Source organism: Malus domestica, chromosome 10 (assembly GCF_042453785.1).
Source record: "Malus domestica chromosome 10, GDT2T_hap1".
Lineage (NCBI taxonomy): Eukaryota > Viridiplantae > Streptophyta > Magnoliopsida > Rosales > Rosaceae > Malus > Malus domestica.
The window spans coordinates 22,841,588-22,856,755 of record NC_091670.1 but is presented as its reverse complement, the minus strand read 5'-3'; the positions used below and the strand labels follow the sequence as shown (position 1 = coordinate 22,856,755).

The window sequence follows — 15,168 nt, the reverse complement described above, 5'->3', positions numbered from 1 at the left end:
CCTTGAAGCTTTGAAGTTCTAAAGCTTTCAAGCATCCAGCCTCTTAAATTCCCAAGAAATCCCGAAGGATCAAGAAAGCCCTCTTCGTTCTTTGTCAAATCCTCCTTCAAGACCAAGCCTCGACGGCCCTTGAAGAACTTCCACCAATTCAAGATCAAACCCCAATAGCCCTTGAAGAAAGTGTTCATCGTTCATCATCCGTTCATCCTAAGATCAAGCCCCAATGACTATTTGGATCAACAACATCAACAAATCCACATATCTAACCGTTCTTCAAGATAAAGCCCAAAAGCCCTTGAAGATCCATTCATCAACTGTTAATCAAGATTAAGCCCCAAAGGCCCTTGAAGATCCGTTCATCAACAGTTCTTCAAGATCAAGCCCAAAAGCCTTGAAGATCCGTTCATCCATCAACCTTCAAGATCAAGCCCAAAGGCCTTTGAAGAAACTTCCCTCAACCTTCAAGATTAAGCCCCAACGGCCCTTGAAGAAAACTTTCAACTGTTCATCCAAGATTGAGCCTCGACGGCCCTTGGATCAATCGCACATCCACAAATCAACACCTTACAGAGATCGAATCAGAGGATCAATTTTAAGAGAGATTGTAACCCCAAAATCATCAATACAAAATATTATTTTGTACATGTGTTCTTGTTTAGTTTTTTTCAGGAATTTTCGTGTTCACAGTTCTCACTTATTGTCATCACTAAATGGCTGTTAGTAAGGTGAGTTATGGAGAAGAAACTGGGGCAGCAAGCAAGAACAAAAAGGTTGTAGGTTGCAGCGGCAAAGATGAGGAGAAAAAAAAAATAGAACAGAAAGAAAAGGCAAGGTAGCAGCTTTAGGGAATGAAGAAAATAAAGGAGGAAATCTTGTCATTCTCTTCTCTTGGTTTTATCTTCTCAAACTCATGTCTTTCTTTTGGTTTTATTTGAGAATTATGTGTAACTAATTTTTAGAAGTTAGGGGCTATTTTGAAGGCCGAATATGATTGCAAGTTTGTTATGACATTTTGTTTGAATTACTTTTATGAATGGATGAAAATTAGTTCACTACTTGTCTAATTGATGAATTCTTTACGTGTTTTCTACGGATGCATACTTAGTAAGCATATTTAGGATTCTAATGTTATGAATATATGTGTGCATGCCCTTGTCAAATGAGGACCTACATATGTTCTAGAGTAGTACTTGTTAATTGTGATTAACATGTGAACTAATTTCTAGGATAAGTGAGACAACTCTAGTACTTACGATGCCTTGTGTTGACTCAAGCTCTTTTCATTCTTAATGATTTCTACTTGTTAAATCTATGAACACGCCATTCTAGATTGTATGCTAGGGACTAAGTTAAGTTGAAAACACCATTCTCTTAACATACTACATAAGAAAGAGTAATAGATTGAGTTCTAACATTGAGCCAACTTAAGCATCTTCATCCAGAAATAAAAGGAATTTGAATGAACATAACATGTTTGCATGATTCCCCTAACTCGTTTTTCTTAATTTTTGAACTACTTAAAATTTGTTTATGTCCTGTTCTTGTTCTATTTAATTTAAATAGCAAATCAACTCCAAAAATCCCAAATATTTGTGTGAGTGTAGCTCTGTGTGTCTAGTGTCTTCATATAAAATTTCGTAGACTTTAAATTAGTGTAATTTGGTCTAATAATTATTTTCCGGTGGCTGGTCAGTAGGGACAACAACCTAGTTTTTGTGACATTTTAAATAGTTAAATAAAACAATCTTCTGCGGGAAAGACTTTTATTTTCATATGCTACAATTGACAAATCTTAGCTTTAATAAGGAAAATCAATAGGACATTTGTGTGCTACTTTGTGGTGTGTTTTAATCCTATCAATTGTTGATCCAAGGGTGCGATGACTTGATCTTGGATGAACGATTGAACGATTGCTTCAAGTTTTGAGCTTGAAACAATGCGTAGATAATCTTCACCTCAAGTTTAGAGCTACGGCAAGGGGAGCGTTGATGTAGAATTTCATTAATTCAAGGGCCTTGGCGACTTGATCTTAAATTGAACGTCGTTACAAATTTTGAGCTTGCAACAAAGTCTTAAAGGAATCGACACAAGTGCTTGTTGATTCTTCAAGGAGTGCTTTGGCTTTGGTCGACAAAAAACTTTGGCTTTGGTTGTGCATTCTTTGAAGAGAGCTTTGGCAGCATATTAGTCTTCAAAAATTTGTGCAGAGGTTTTTCTCAATGTGCCATTTTCGACCCTTTGTGTGTTTTAGGTTCTTGTATTTATAGATTTCCAAAGCCATGCCTTTGGAAGGATTTGGCTTTGATTTGTGTCTTGATTCGTCAATGGGAGAATTTAGGCATGTTTTGTGAAGATACTTTGGCTTTCTTTCCGGTTTTGAGAGATTTTGGGCCCCTTGCCGATTTTAAGGGGGATTTTCTCCTTTCTGCTGAATTTTGGGAATGTTTTACACTTTATTTGCTTGATTTGTGCCAAATGTCATTGATGACTTGTCCATTTGTGTTGAGTTATATGCCATGTGCAGCTTTGTGATACGTCATTTGTATGCAACAAAATTTACATGTCTATAGTGGTTTTTCCAGCAAGGTGGGCTACTTCAAGGTTACACATGTTAAGATCAATTCCGATGAGTTGTTTCAGGATTTTCTTGAGGCATACAAGCATGTGATTTCGTCAGGGGTTTGCATCAAGGGGATGAAGGATGATAGGAAGAGGGCTATCAAATTCCACTGCTAGGAAGGTACCACGCTAGGAAGAGGGCTATCAAATTCCATCCGTATTACTTCGTGTTGGGGTTTACTTTTCCCATGCCGCATCTTTTCCAAGAGGTGATCTGCTGCATGAAATACGCACCTGCTTAGTGCTCCCCGAATGCAGTTCATGCGATGGTGGGGTTCTTGAACTTGGGCAAGTTCTTTGATCTTGGTTTGACCATAAATGAGTTTTGGTACTTCTTCGAAATTAACCACAAGGAATGCGTGGGTCAACTGAGGTCTCGCCATAGACTGCTTAATGCTTCCTGCATACCATGAGTGGGCGAGAGACACTTTGAAGGTTGGTGGATAGTGCGAGTCTGACTCTTTATCAATGGTAAATGAACTGCTTCGTTCCTAGCCTTTTTGAATTTTTGTTGAGCTGCTTCATGACTTCAGTTTATTAATCGTCTTTCTTATTTTGTGTAGATTTGAAATTTGGCTCAATTCAAAGAACTTCAACGGATATGAAGAAAGTGCACATCGTCTTAGGCATTTTTGTTGAGTAGCGTGAGTGGTGCTGGCTGCTCAGTCATCTTCGTTGGGAGAAAGGCAGGCTGCCTCCGAAGGAAGAGATAAAATGGATAAAGGATGAGGCGTTTGCTCGTCCGATCGCTGCTGTAGAGCCTGTTGCCAATAAAGGTGGAAAGAAGAGGTCTTCCTCACCTGCTTGTGAGCCTTCGACTGAGAAGAAGCCAATGACTTCTTCTGCTGCTTGCGGGGGCTCATCAGTTGCTGAGAAGCTTGTGATCGATTTGACTTATCTAAAGGGGACGAAAAAGTTTGTTGAGTTTGAGCCTATGACAATACTACTCCGAAGATGGCCACAACCATTATTGAAAGGATTACCTAGCAAAAAGGTTTGATGGTGCCCTTAGTGTTTGGGTTAGTGTCGAAGCACGCATTGGGAGCTAAGTCTGGTTCAGCTTCTGATGGGCTCGCCGCTATGAAGAACGGGATGGTGGATTTTGCTGCTAAGGTGATAATACACAAGACTTTAATCCTAGTAGCTGAGTCTATGCATGTTGACTAGGATGCCGTTAAGTGTGCTAAGGAGGCCGAAGTGGCATGGATGGCTCAGCTTCACTTGGCTGCTAAAAAGATCGAGAAGCTCGAATCTGAACTTGCTGTTTTAAAGGGGTCTGATGTCTTTGCCCCACTTTTGTGTAGCTGGAGACCGTTCATCAGAAGGTTGCCCATTTAAAGGCTAAGCTTAGTGCGACTCAGGCGATATTGGAAGCTGCAGAGAAGGAAGTCAGTCATGTTTCACTGATGGTCAAGAACCTTGAGTGTCTCAATTTAAAATTACGATCTGCTTGTTTTGCCAAAGACGAGGAGCTTGTCTTCATGCATGTTGAAATGTTGAAATGTTGAAATGTCTCATCTCAAGAATGTTGCCAATAAGCTTGAGTCCAAGGAAGTGGATTTACAAGGTGTGTTGTTTGCTAGCGAGAACTTGGAAAAGGAACTGGATAAGCTGTAGAGAGCTCACACTAGGCTTGTTGAGGAGAATGTGCAATTGAAAAATGAGAAAGCTAGTCACGAAGTGGCATTTGGTTCTTATCAGGCCGATTTCTAAGAGCTTGGCTATGCAGACCACCTTCAGGGTAGGCCGTTGGATTATAAGTTTTTCGATAAAGACTTCAAGGTTTTCTCTATTTCTCCAGTTGATTTGCTTGATTTCTCGTTTGAGGCTGCATTTGGTGGAGCAGCTAAAGGTTAGGTAGTCCAGGTAGGGGCGGTTGAGGATGAGTTAATGGAAGCTTTGGCTGCTAAGAGTAATGCGGCTACTAAAGACTTGGCAGTCGAGGGACCAGTGGTTGTGTATGTTACCAACGAGTAGTCTTTTTGCTTAGACTTAGGAATTTTCTTCTTTTCCTTTTTGTTCTGCTTTATTTGAACCTTGTTGGCCTTCGAGTCTGTTTATCAATTTGCTAAAAATTTAATAAACAGCTTTCCTTGCTTTGCTTCATCCTTCTATTTCACCGTCTTTTGTAAAACTTTACTGTAGGATGGGCGACTGAGTGAGCTGCTTCAATGAAGCAGTCGATCCCACATCGTTACTTAGGTTTTAGCTTCAGCTTTGGGGCTTAAGGAGCTTTACCTGTAAGAGGGAAAAATGCGAGATTTTTAACTTATAGAGTCGACAGTCGAACTCTTTGCCTTTGTAGGAAGCATGCGAGGCCGCTTAGCTGCTATAGTTGCAAATCTCAGCTTTAAATGGCCTCACGAGCCTTGGCTCTCCCGGGGCGTATTATGAAACTTTTAACTTATAGAGTTGGCGGTCGGACAAGTGCTTCTCGTAGAAAGCAGATGAGTTCGCGTAGTTACTTATAGTTGTATCTTAGCTTTAGCGGCTACACGAGCCTTAGCCCTCTTGGAGCTTGTTGCGAAGTTTTAACTTATAGAGCCGGCGGTTAGACACTTGCTTCTCGTAGAAAGCAGAGGAAATTCGTATAGCTGTTATTGTTGTACTTCGGCTTTAGCGGCTTCTCGAGCCTTGGTCTTCCGGGGGTATGTTGTGAAAAATTTTAACTTATGGAGTCGGCAGTCGAACATTTGCTTCTTGTAAAAAGCAGAGGAAATTTGTGTAGCTGCTATAGTTGTACTTCGACTTTAGCGGCTTCTCGAGCCTTGGCTCTTTTGGGGCATGTTGCGAAATTTTTAACTTATGAAGAAGGTGGCCAAACACTTACTTCTCGTAGAAAGCAGAGGAAATCCGTGTGGCTCCATGGTTGTATATTTCAGCTTTAGTCCCTGCAAAACTTAAACCATAGACCATCGGCTGAAACCGCTGTTTTTAAATAAGCAAACTAGTCCGCGTAGTTATAGCAGGTGTAAGTCTCGGCTTACGGATTGCCTTGGACTGCCAACCATTGGGTTGTCAGCCATATGTCTTACTTACAGAAGTAGACGACCCACGTGACCACTTCAGGCATCATCCCTGACTCTCAGAGGCATTTTAGGAGTAAGGTGTAGGCAGAATTGCGCCTCAGAAACCTTATCTTTATGAGTTGTAACTTGATTCCGCATGTCGCTTAACTAGTATTGCAACACTTTAAAACCAAGCTACATTAATTAAAACTTGCACGTCGAGGACGGACCATCTGGTCACGCTAATTTTTTCATGGGTAGGAATTCTACACTTAGTGTATCTTCCGGTTAGAAACCCGGGTTCCCGCAGAATTGAATCATTTAGTTGGCTAAGTTTCTTCTAAGAGAATGACTATTGTGGCCAATTCTGGGAGTCGTTCGGCTCATGTTGTTGCTGCGTTCAGGGGAAACTGAGCAATCGTACAACCCATGCACGTCTAGATATTCTGGATTAGTTTACCTTTCCTAATTGGGGATCACAAACCATGTCTGTAAAGGTAGGGGTGTCTTCTGTTGTCATAGGGATAGTCATTTTGTTTATGCATTCGGCCCAGGCTTATGAATAATTCCTTCAATTTTCATTGAAAATAGAGAAATGTATTGACTTTGCTTATAGCGGTAATAGAATAACAATTAATAATCCTCGGCATGTGAGGTCTTGTTCGTTGAGCTGCTTGAGTCTTCGAACTTTATTTGTCTTGAACAGGGTCCAAGGAATAGTGGGAGGTCACACGTAGTACTTTTTCAGATTGTAGGCATTCCACTGCTTTCCGATCTCTTTGTCACTTATAGGGGTGAGGGTGTAGCTGCCTTTTTCGCTTACTCGACTGATTTTGTACGGACCTTCCCAAATGGGAGCCATCTTTTTGGAGCCTTTTCGGTGAACAGTGATGAAGGTTTTTCTGAAGATTAAGTCTCATGGCTGGAACTGCCGGATCTTCGCCCTCTTGTTGTAGCTGGAGAAGAGCTGCTGCTGATAGGCTGCAATGCGGGTGATAACCTTCACGCCATTTTCCTCTGTCAAGTTTAGATTTGTGGCCATCTCCTTCTCGTTTTGCTTCAAGTTTTGCAGTACAATGCTAATGCTTGGCACCATGATGTTAGGATAGATGATTGCCTCAGAGCTATATGCTAGGGAGAATGGAGTTTCACCAGTTGCACATCTCTTAGTGGTGTGATATGCCCATAAAACACCGGGGAGCTCGTCTGTCCACTTTCCCTTATTGTCTAAGAGGGACTTCTTGAGGCAGTCGATGATGGTCTTGTTAGACGCCTCAGCCTGCCCATTGCCTTGCGGATACTAGGGCGTGGACATGTGTTGCTTGATGCTCTGTTTTTCAAAGAACATCACCAAGTCTTTGCCCACGAACTACAGACCATTGTCTGTGACGATGAAGTAAGGGATGCCGAAGTGGCAGATGATGTTCTTCCATATGAAATGCTATATGTCTGTTTGGGTAGTCGTAGTTATGGGTTCGGCTTCGACCCATTTTGTGAAGTAGTCTGTCGCTACGATAATCATTCTTCTGCCCCTAGTGGTAGGCAACATTGGTCCTACCAGGTCAATCACCCATTGCATGAATGACCAATGGTTCGTTTGCGGATGAAGTTCACTGGCAGGTAATACGGGCACGGGCTTGAAGCGATGGTTGCTATTGCACCTTTGTACATACTTCTTGGCATCTTGATGCATGGTTATCCAGTAGTAGCTAGCGTTAAGAGCTTTTTACGCCAGGGAGCGACCACCAAAGTGGTTTCGACAAAAGCCTTCGTGGATTGAGCTAAGAATCTTCAGGTCGTCGGGAGGCGATAGGCAGCGGAGATGTGGTCCTGAAAATGATCTTCGAACGAGAATGCCGTTTCACATGTAGTAGCATAGTGCATTTATCTGGAGCTTTCTAGACTCCAATTTATTTGCGGGGAGCATTCTGTTGATTATGTAGTCGATGATGGGATTTTGCTAACTTGAAGTTGTGTTGATTTGGCCCACCCCGATTGCTGGTGCGTCTGCATGGGCATTTTTTGCTCGTGGAACCTGAGTGAGTGTGTACGCTTGGTACGTAGCTAGCTGATCTCGTACCTTCTCGAGGTATCGGGCCATCCTTGGATGGTTTACTGCTTACTCATATGAGGTTTGGTTGGTGATCAGCTGGGAATCGAAATAGATCGCAGGCTTCTTCACCGCTAGATCTTTTGCCAATCGAAAACCTGCTAGTAGGGCTTTATACTCTGTTTCGTTGTTTGAAGCCTTGAAGCTAAGAGTGATCGCCTGCTCGAGCATTGAACCGTTCGGGGTAGTGAGAACTTGGCATTCTCCAGTGCAAACGCTAGAAATCTCCTGTAGATGGGGCTAGTGCGGCTACGGCGTGCTCAGCTGCCTCTGGGGTGATTTCGAGATAAGTTGCTGAGTCCTTCAGGCTTGGGGTGAACTCTGCTACTAAGTTCGCCAATGCTTGGGCCTTTATTGCCGTGTGGGGTTGGTATGCTAAGCTGTATTGGCCAAGTTCTAACACCCACTTCATCATTTGTTGAGAAACATCTAGACTATGCAAAACTGATTGCAGTGGGTATAAGGTCATGACGATGACCGGATGCCCTTGAAAGTAAGGTCTGAGCTTTCGAGTTGCAACAACTAGCGCCAAAATTAGCTTTTGAATTTTTGGGTATCTGGTTTATGAATCGAAGAGAGCTTTGGATGTATAGAATACAGGTAGTTAGGCCTCCAACTTTTCTAGTATAAGGGCAGAGCTTATTACTACTTCTGATACTGCCAGATAGATGTAAAGGTTCTCCGCTGCTTCTGGCTTGGATAGTAGTATAGGTGACGTTAGGTACTGCTTTAGGTCTTGAAATGCTTTCTCGTACTCGTCGTCCTATTTCTCCTTCTGCGCCTTTTTGATTACCTTGAAGAAAGGCTTGCATCGGTCGGTAGATTGCGAGAGGAAACGATTGAGTGCAGCTACTCGTCCAGTCAGACATTGGATCTCCTTCAGAGTTGTGGGAGCCTTTATGTCTAAGATCACTCTGATCTGCCTTGGATGAGCCTCGATTCTTCGCTGGGTTACAAGGCACTCTAAGAATCGACTTGAGCAGATGCCAAAAGTGCACCTGGCTAGGTTAAACTTCATTTTGTACTCTCGGAGGATGTCAAAAGTCTTCTTGTCTTTTCACTGGTACTGATCGTTGATACTGGATCAATTGTTTTCTTTCTTTTGTCCTAGCCCATGATCTGAAGCCAAGTTACCGATGTGGTTTGATCACTATTTGCCTTTCACCATGATGTCATTGATGTAGACTTCCATGGTTACCCTTATATACTTTTTGAACATCGTGTTAACGAGTCGTTGGTAGGTTGCTACTGTGTTCTTGAAGCCAAACGGCATGACCTTGTAGCAGTATGTGCCTCGCTTGATCACAAATGCGATTTTCTCCTTGTCATGTTTGTGCACGGCAATTTGATTGTAGCCTGAGTATGCATCCAATAAGTTGAGCAGCTGGTTCCTAGATGTTGAGTCAACGAGCAAGTCGATTTGGGGAACTGGGTAATTATCTTTAGGGCACGCCTTGTTGAGGTCGGTTTAATCTACATATACTATTTATTTGCCCTTGTCTTTTTTCATCACTAGCATGACGTTGGCCAATGATGTTGAGTGCGCCACTTCTTCAATGAATCTTGCCTTTAGTAACTTGTCAATCTCTGCCTCGATAATTGCTACTCGCTTGGGTAAAAAATGTTGCATTTTCTGGATCACATGTTTGGCAGTGGGATTGACGTGTAGCTTGTGGCAAGCTATCGTTGGATCAATAACAGGCATTTCAGAGGATAACTATGCGAAAACATCACGATTTCCCCTAAAGAAAACCATGAGTTCTTCCTTTTTCGTCGGGCTCAGACGTGAGCCAATTCTAGCCATTTTCTCCAGCTAGTGGGGGTCAAGAATAATATTCTCGACGTCATCTTCGGGTTTCCATCCTGATTCATCTTCTAGGACATTGTCAACCTTGACGCCATCTTTTTGACCTGCCTGCTGTAATTACTATTTGGTGGAGGTAGAATCATCTTTCTGCATTTCAGCTGCTACTGCTGGGGCAAAAGACTTATTCTTTAACTCCTTAAGAACTTGTACTGCGCACCTTCAAGACATGGCTTAGTTGTATTTGATCTCTTCGATTGCTCATCCCGGAAGGCGAAATCAGATTTTTTGATACTCGATCGAGGTCACAGCTTCAATCTTCACTAGTCAGGGTCGACCCAATATCCCATTATAAGGAGATAGGTCACTGACGATCATAAAGGTCTGCAATGAGACAATCGGTGGGCTGGTTACGTCGAGTGTGATGGTGCCAATGACAGTCGAGGTAAGTCTGTTGAATCTAATCAAGACTTTCGCTTTGCCTCTGATCTTGTTTTCCAGGCTCAGCTTTTGGATGGCTGATAGTTGTAGGATATTGATTAAGCTGTCGTTATCCACTATAATTTCGTCAACGATGGCATGGGTTAGTTGAACGGAAATCATCAAGGCGTTGTCATGGGGAAAGTCTACTCCTTTAATGTCTTGCACAGTGAAACTGACGATTGGTCTAAGTACAACATCTATGGCTTGAACCTAAACTACCGATCTCGTCTGCTGGATCTTCTTCTTTTTAGAACTGTTGGTGGCCCCCAGATGCTCGGATTCAACAAAGATTTCGTTGATTCAGATCATTTTGGCTGGGGGTTCGTCATCGACATTTGCTTGGGCAGCTAGCCTATCGATATACTGGTTACATTTGCCTTCCTTCACGAGATTTTCAAGGTACTTCATCCATGTGGTGCAACCGTTGGTCGTGTGCTCGGGAACTGTATGGAATGTGCAGTACTTTGTCTGGTCTATCTTGGAGGTGTCCCCTCTCATGGGTGGTGGCGACGGCTTGAACCACGGCTTGTCCTTAAGGTCACGAAAGATTTGGTTGATCAGGACTGAGAACTTAGTGTACATCTTAGGCGTCGTGCCTCTCTTCGTTGGGGATCAGTCCCTGTGCCTGCTTCTTAGCTTGTTTTTGTTGTTAAGTAGTTTGTCGTTTGCTTTCTTCTAAGTCGGCTCTGCGTCTTTGCACGGTTGCTCAGGCGGTTTATGGGAGCGCCTTATCCCAGAGGGAGTGCTTTTCTGCCAAAGCATATGAGTCTGTCAAGGTTAAATTCTCGCCCATGATCAATTTTCTGAAAAGTTGATGATTTGTTGGGAGCCTTTTTCAAAAAGTTGAGCATCCAATACTATCATCGAATCCAACGATCTTCGCCTTCTCCGTCTTGAACCTTTTGATGTATGTGCAGAGTGACTCATTCGGGTCATTCTTCATGTTGAATAGGTGGTCAAACTTCTTCTTTATCGAACAGTAAGATGAATATTCCTTAGTGAAAACCAAGGAAAGTTCACTCAAGTTTCAGATTGATTATGGCAGCAGAGTGTGGAATTAGTCTTGCGCCTCGTATTAGAGTGTCGTGGTAAAGATCTTGCACATGAGAGCATCGTTGTTGGCGTAGAGGGTCATGGCGTTTCGGTAGTGCATCAGGTGCTTGTCTAGATCTTCATCTCCTTTGAACAAGGTGAAATGTGGTGGGCAAAACTTCTACGATGGCTCTATCTGCTTGATCTCTTTTGTGAACGGTGACCTACTCAGGTTGGCCACATCTCTACGAATGGCATCGTCGATGGTATCAATGTGCTAGAATCCGCGCAGTTGCTCTGCTATGAGCCTTTGTACTTCCTCTTGGATTTGCGCCTAGTGGGGCAGAGAAGCCTCTTGCTACCCCTGGTGCTGACCTGGTCCATATTGCTCTTTGGCATGTCCTGCTTGTCTGTGCCTCGGTCGTGATGCACATGGTTCATTATGTGCCTCTTGCTGTCACACTTGGCTGAGGTTGCCAGTGGAACTTGAGCTGGACTGCTCTTATGCTCTTTTTGGTTCGCAATGTGGCTGCTTACTCCAGTGCCTCGCAGGAGGATCTCCTTGTGGGTCTAGCCTCGAGTGGACACTTCGCCTGAAATGTCCTGAAAACTCATCGGAGTATGGACCCAACCTCGAATGCATACTGACTCGTGAGCCGTGTCGGGAATAAACACTTCTCTGTGCATCTAGGCAGAAGAAGACGTTTTCCCGAGGGCCCAAAAGAGAGTGCATACTACCCAAAAGAAAGTGAATAAAATAACCCTATACATTATAGCTGATGTATTTTATAGTAAGTTTTTTTAGCAGTTTAAAAAAAAATTCAAATCATCAAAATAAATTTTTTCTTAATGTGTCGAAACAAGTTACATGCGTGTCACCTTCGTGTAAACTTGTTAAGGACCCGTTATTAATGGGTTTTTATCGTGTGACTTGATAACGACCCGATTAGTTATCGTGTTGACTTGAAACCCGTTATTTTCGTGTCGTGTAAGAAATTACGAAGTCTACCCACAACTGCTCTCAGCCAAAAGCATTCCCGAGTAGCTTCATGTGAGGTGAGTATTTTAGCATGGTTAGACGAAGTGGCAACTAAGGTCTCTTTGGTTGACCTCCAAGATATTACGGTGCCTCAAATGGTAAAGATGTAACCCGTTTAAGAGCGAACCTTGTGCGGGTCAGATAAGTAACCCGCGCCAACATAGTTAACAAGGGGGGAATTAACTCGAGAACCGTGGGGGTTGCGGCATCACTTGAGGATCCATATGGATAAAATAGGCCCAAATCAAGTACCTTGAAGGTAATGGAAGATGTCTTTAACATCATTCTAGTGTTTGCATGTTAGTGCATTACTGTATCTTGCCAAAAGATTAACAGCAAAGGAGATGTCGGGTCCAGTGTATTGAGCTAAGTACAATAAAGCGCCTATCACACTTAGATAAGGAACTTCTGGTTCTAAAATCTCTTCTTCATCCTTATTCAGATGGAAGGGATCTCATTTTGCATTTAGCGATCAAACGACCAGAGGAGCAATCGAAGCCTTTGCTTTATCCTCGTCAAAGTGGTGCAACACCTTCTGGGTGCGATTGATGTACTAAGATTCCATCCGAACCGTGCTTTATCTTGAGACCGAGACAGTATCGAATCTTTCCTAAATCTTTCATCTTAAATTCTGACTTGAGGTGCGCGGCAATTCTGTCGAGCTCTTTAGGAGTTCTAGTAAGGTTCATGTCGTCTACATAAACTACAACAATTGCAAAACTGGAATGTGACTTCTTAATGAACACGTAAGGGCATAGTTCGTTGTTCATATATCCCTAACTAGTCAAATACTCACTCAAACGGTTATACCACATTCTTTCAAATTGCTTCAAACCGTAGAGTGAACGCCTTAGCCGAATTGAAAGCGTGTTCCGAGGTCTAGAACTATTTGATCCAGTTAAAGTAAGTCATTAGGGAACTTTCATATAAATTTTCATATCAAGATCCTCATAGAGAGACACATTTACTACGTCCATAAGCTGCATACTCAGTTTTTCGGAAACTACTAAACTGACAAGGTAGCGAAATGTAATCACATCCATAACGGGTCAATAAGTTTCGTCAGGGTCAATCCCAGGGCGTTGTGAGAAGCCTTGCACAACAAGATGAGCTTTATAAAACACAATTTTGTTCTTCTCATTACGCTTCTGAATGAAAACCCACTTGTAGTCAGCTTCACATGTCGAGGAGTAGGAGCTAGAGGTCCAAATACTTTACATTTCGCAATCGAATTGAGTTCGACTTGGATTGCTTGTTTCCAGTTTGACAAACCAATTCTACGTCAACATTCATCAATGAAATGTGTTTCAATGTCATCGCACAACATGATCTCAGTAGCTACTGCAAACATCATCCAAGCTAGCATAATGAACCAAAATCTGGCGATTCTCGGGAGATGGATTCATCTCTTCAAGAACGCTTCAGTAATCTAAAACTTCCTTATGAGTTGGATAGAATGAGTAGGCGATAGTCAAATTCACGGTAGGCTTAACAGCCTGTGCCATGGGTTTCCTCTTCCGGTGGTGTGAATCATTTGAACTAAGAGGTCTGCCACGCTTTTGTGAAAGGGCAGAGGATTGGCTAACTAATAATGTACGTGGATTGGCCGAAGTGGCGTCCTAGGCCTCCATAAGGGAAATCCGTCATACATTTGGTACATCCATATTTGCAAGCACATTTGCAGCTGGAATATGTGATCTTGTCACTCGAGCTAGATTTGTGAAAGCATTTGGCATGCTCTAAAGATCTAATATGCGTTGCACTTCAGTTTCAGACTGAGCGGTGTGCGGATCTAAATGAGCAAAGTGAAAGTCGTCCATGATAATTCGCATCGTTCTCCAGGAATGGTGACGTTCTTATTTCCTCTAGCAATGAGATGACTGTCTCATAGAAGTGACAATTTGCAAAACGAGGGGTAAAAATAATATCTATCAAAGGTTCTAAGTAACGAATAATTGAAGGAGAATTATATCCAACATATATTCTCATCATTTGTTGAGGCCTCATTTTTGTACGTAAGGACGGCGAATTCGTCACATAGACCACACAACAAAAAATGCGCATATGCAGCAATCAGGAGCTTGGTACGTATGACCAACGATTGAGCAATTATTTGTAAACACTTAATAAATGCCTCTGCCAGGCCATTATGGGTGTAAACATGGGGTACATGATGTTCAATTTTAACCTCAACCAACATGCAATAGTCATCAAAAGTTATAGATGTGAATTCTCCAGCATTACCCAATCCAATAGATTTGATTGGATAATCAAGATGGTGAGCCCTGAGCTTGATAACCTAAGCCAACAATTTAGAAAAGGCAGCATTCCTTGTGGACAACAAGCACACATGTGACCAACGTGTGATAGCGTTAACCAATACCAAAAAATATTTAAATGGTTTACATGGAGGGTGAATCGGTCGACAGATGTCCCTATGAATCCTTTGCAGAAAAGTATGAAGATTCGAGCGAATCTTGTCATAAGAAGGCTTAATGATAAGCTTTCCCATAGAACAAGTTTAACATACGATTCGTTGAATAAGCTTTGGTTTAATGGATGCATGTGTGAAGATTTGAGGATACGGTGCATCGCTGTTCGTCCAGGGTGTCCCAAACGATCACGCCAAAGTGTAATTTCGTGCGCAGTTATTGAGGTAGGGCTAGCCACATAGTGACTCTCTATAGGGCGTATGGTTGTAGTATACAAACCACTCAGGATACGGTCTATCTTCTCTAAAATATGCTTCTGGCCATATTAGTAGAAAGTCAACTAAGTTTTCTACATAGGTTTCAGCGTGGTAATTATTGTCTCGAACGTCTTTGAAGCTTAACAACGTTCTTCTGGAACGTGGAGAATAAAGTGCCTCATCAATGGTCAAGATTGTACCCTTGGACAATATTATATGTGCCTTAACGTATCCTTCGATTAGGTTGGATAGGCCTGTGAGGGTTGTCAGATGTGCATTCTTAGGTATGAAGTTAGTGAAATAGATTCGTTCATACAAAATGGTGTGTGTGGTTACACTATTTGCCAAACAACTAACTTTCCCACTAGTCATACCTATAAATAA

General features: G+C 42.4%; 1 protein-coding gene across 1 annotated transcript; it reads right to left on the bottom strand.

The window, feature by feature from the left end:
- Nucleotides 1-6,543: 6,543 nt before the first annotated feature.
- Nucleotides 6,544-9,442, bottom strand: LOC139188614 (uncharacterized). Its single transcript, XM_070806235.1, has 2 exons — nucleotides 9,305-9,442; nucleotides 6,544-6,906 (listed from the first exon to the last, which is right to left on the bottom strand). Exons 1-2 carry the CDS (start codon nucleotides 9,440-9,442, stop codon nucleotides 6,544-6,546), a joined length of 501 nt encoding a protein of 166 aa, XP_070662336.1.
- Nucleotides 9,443-15,168: the final 5,726 nt, after the last annotated feature.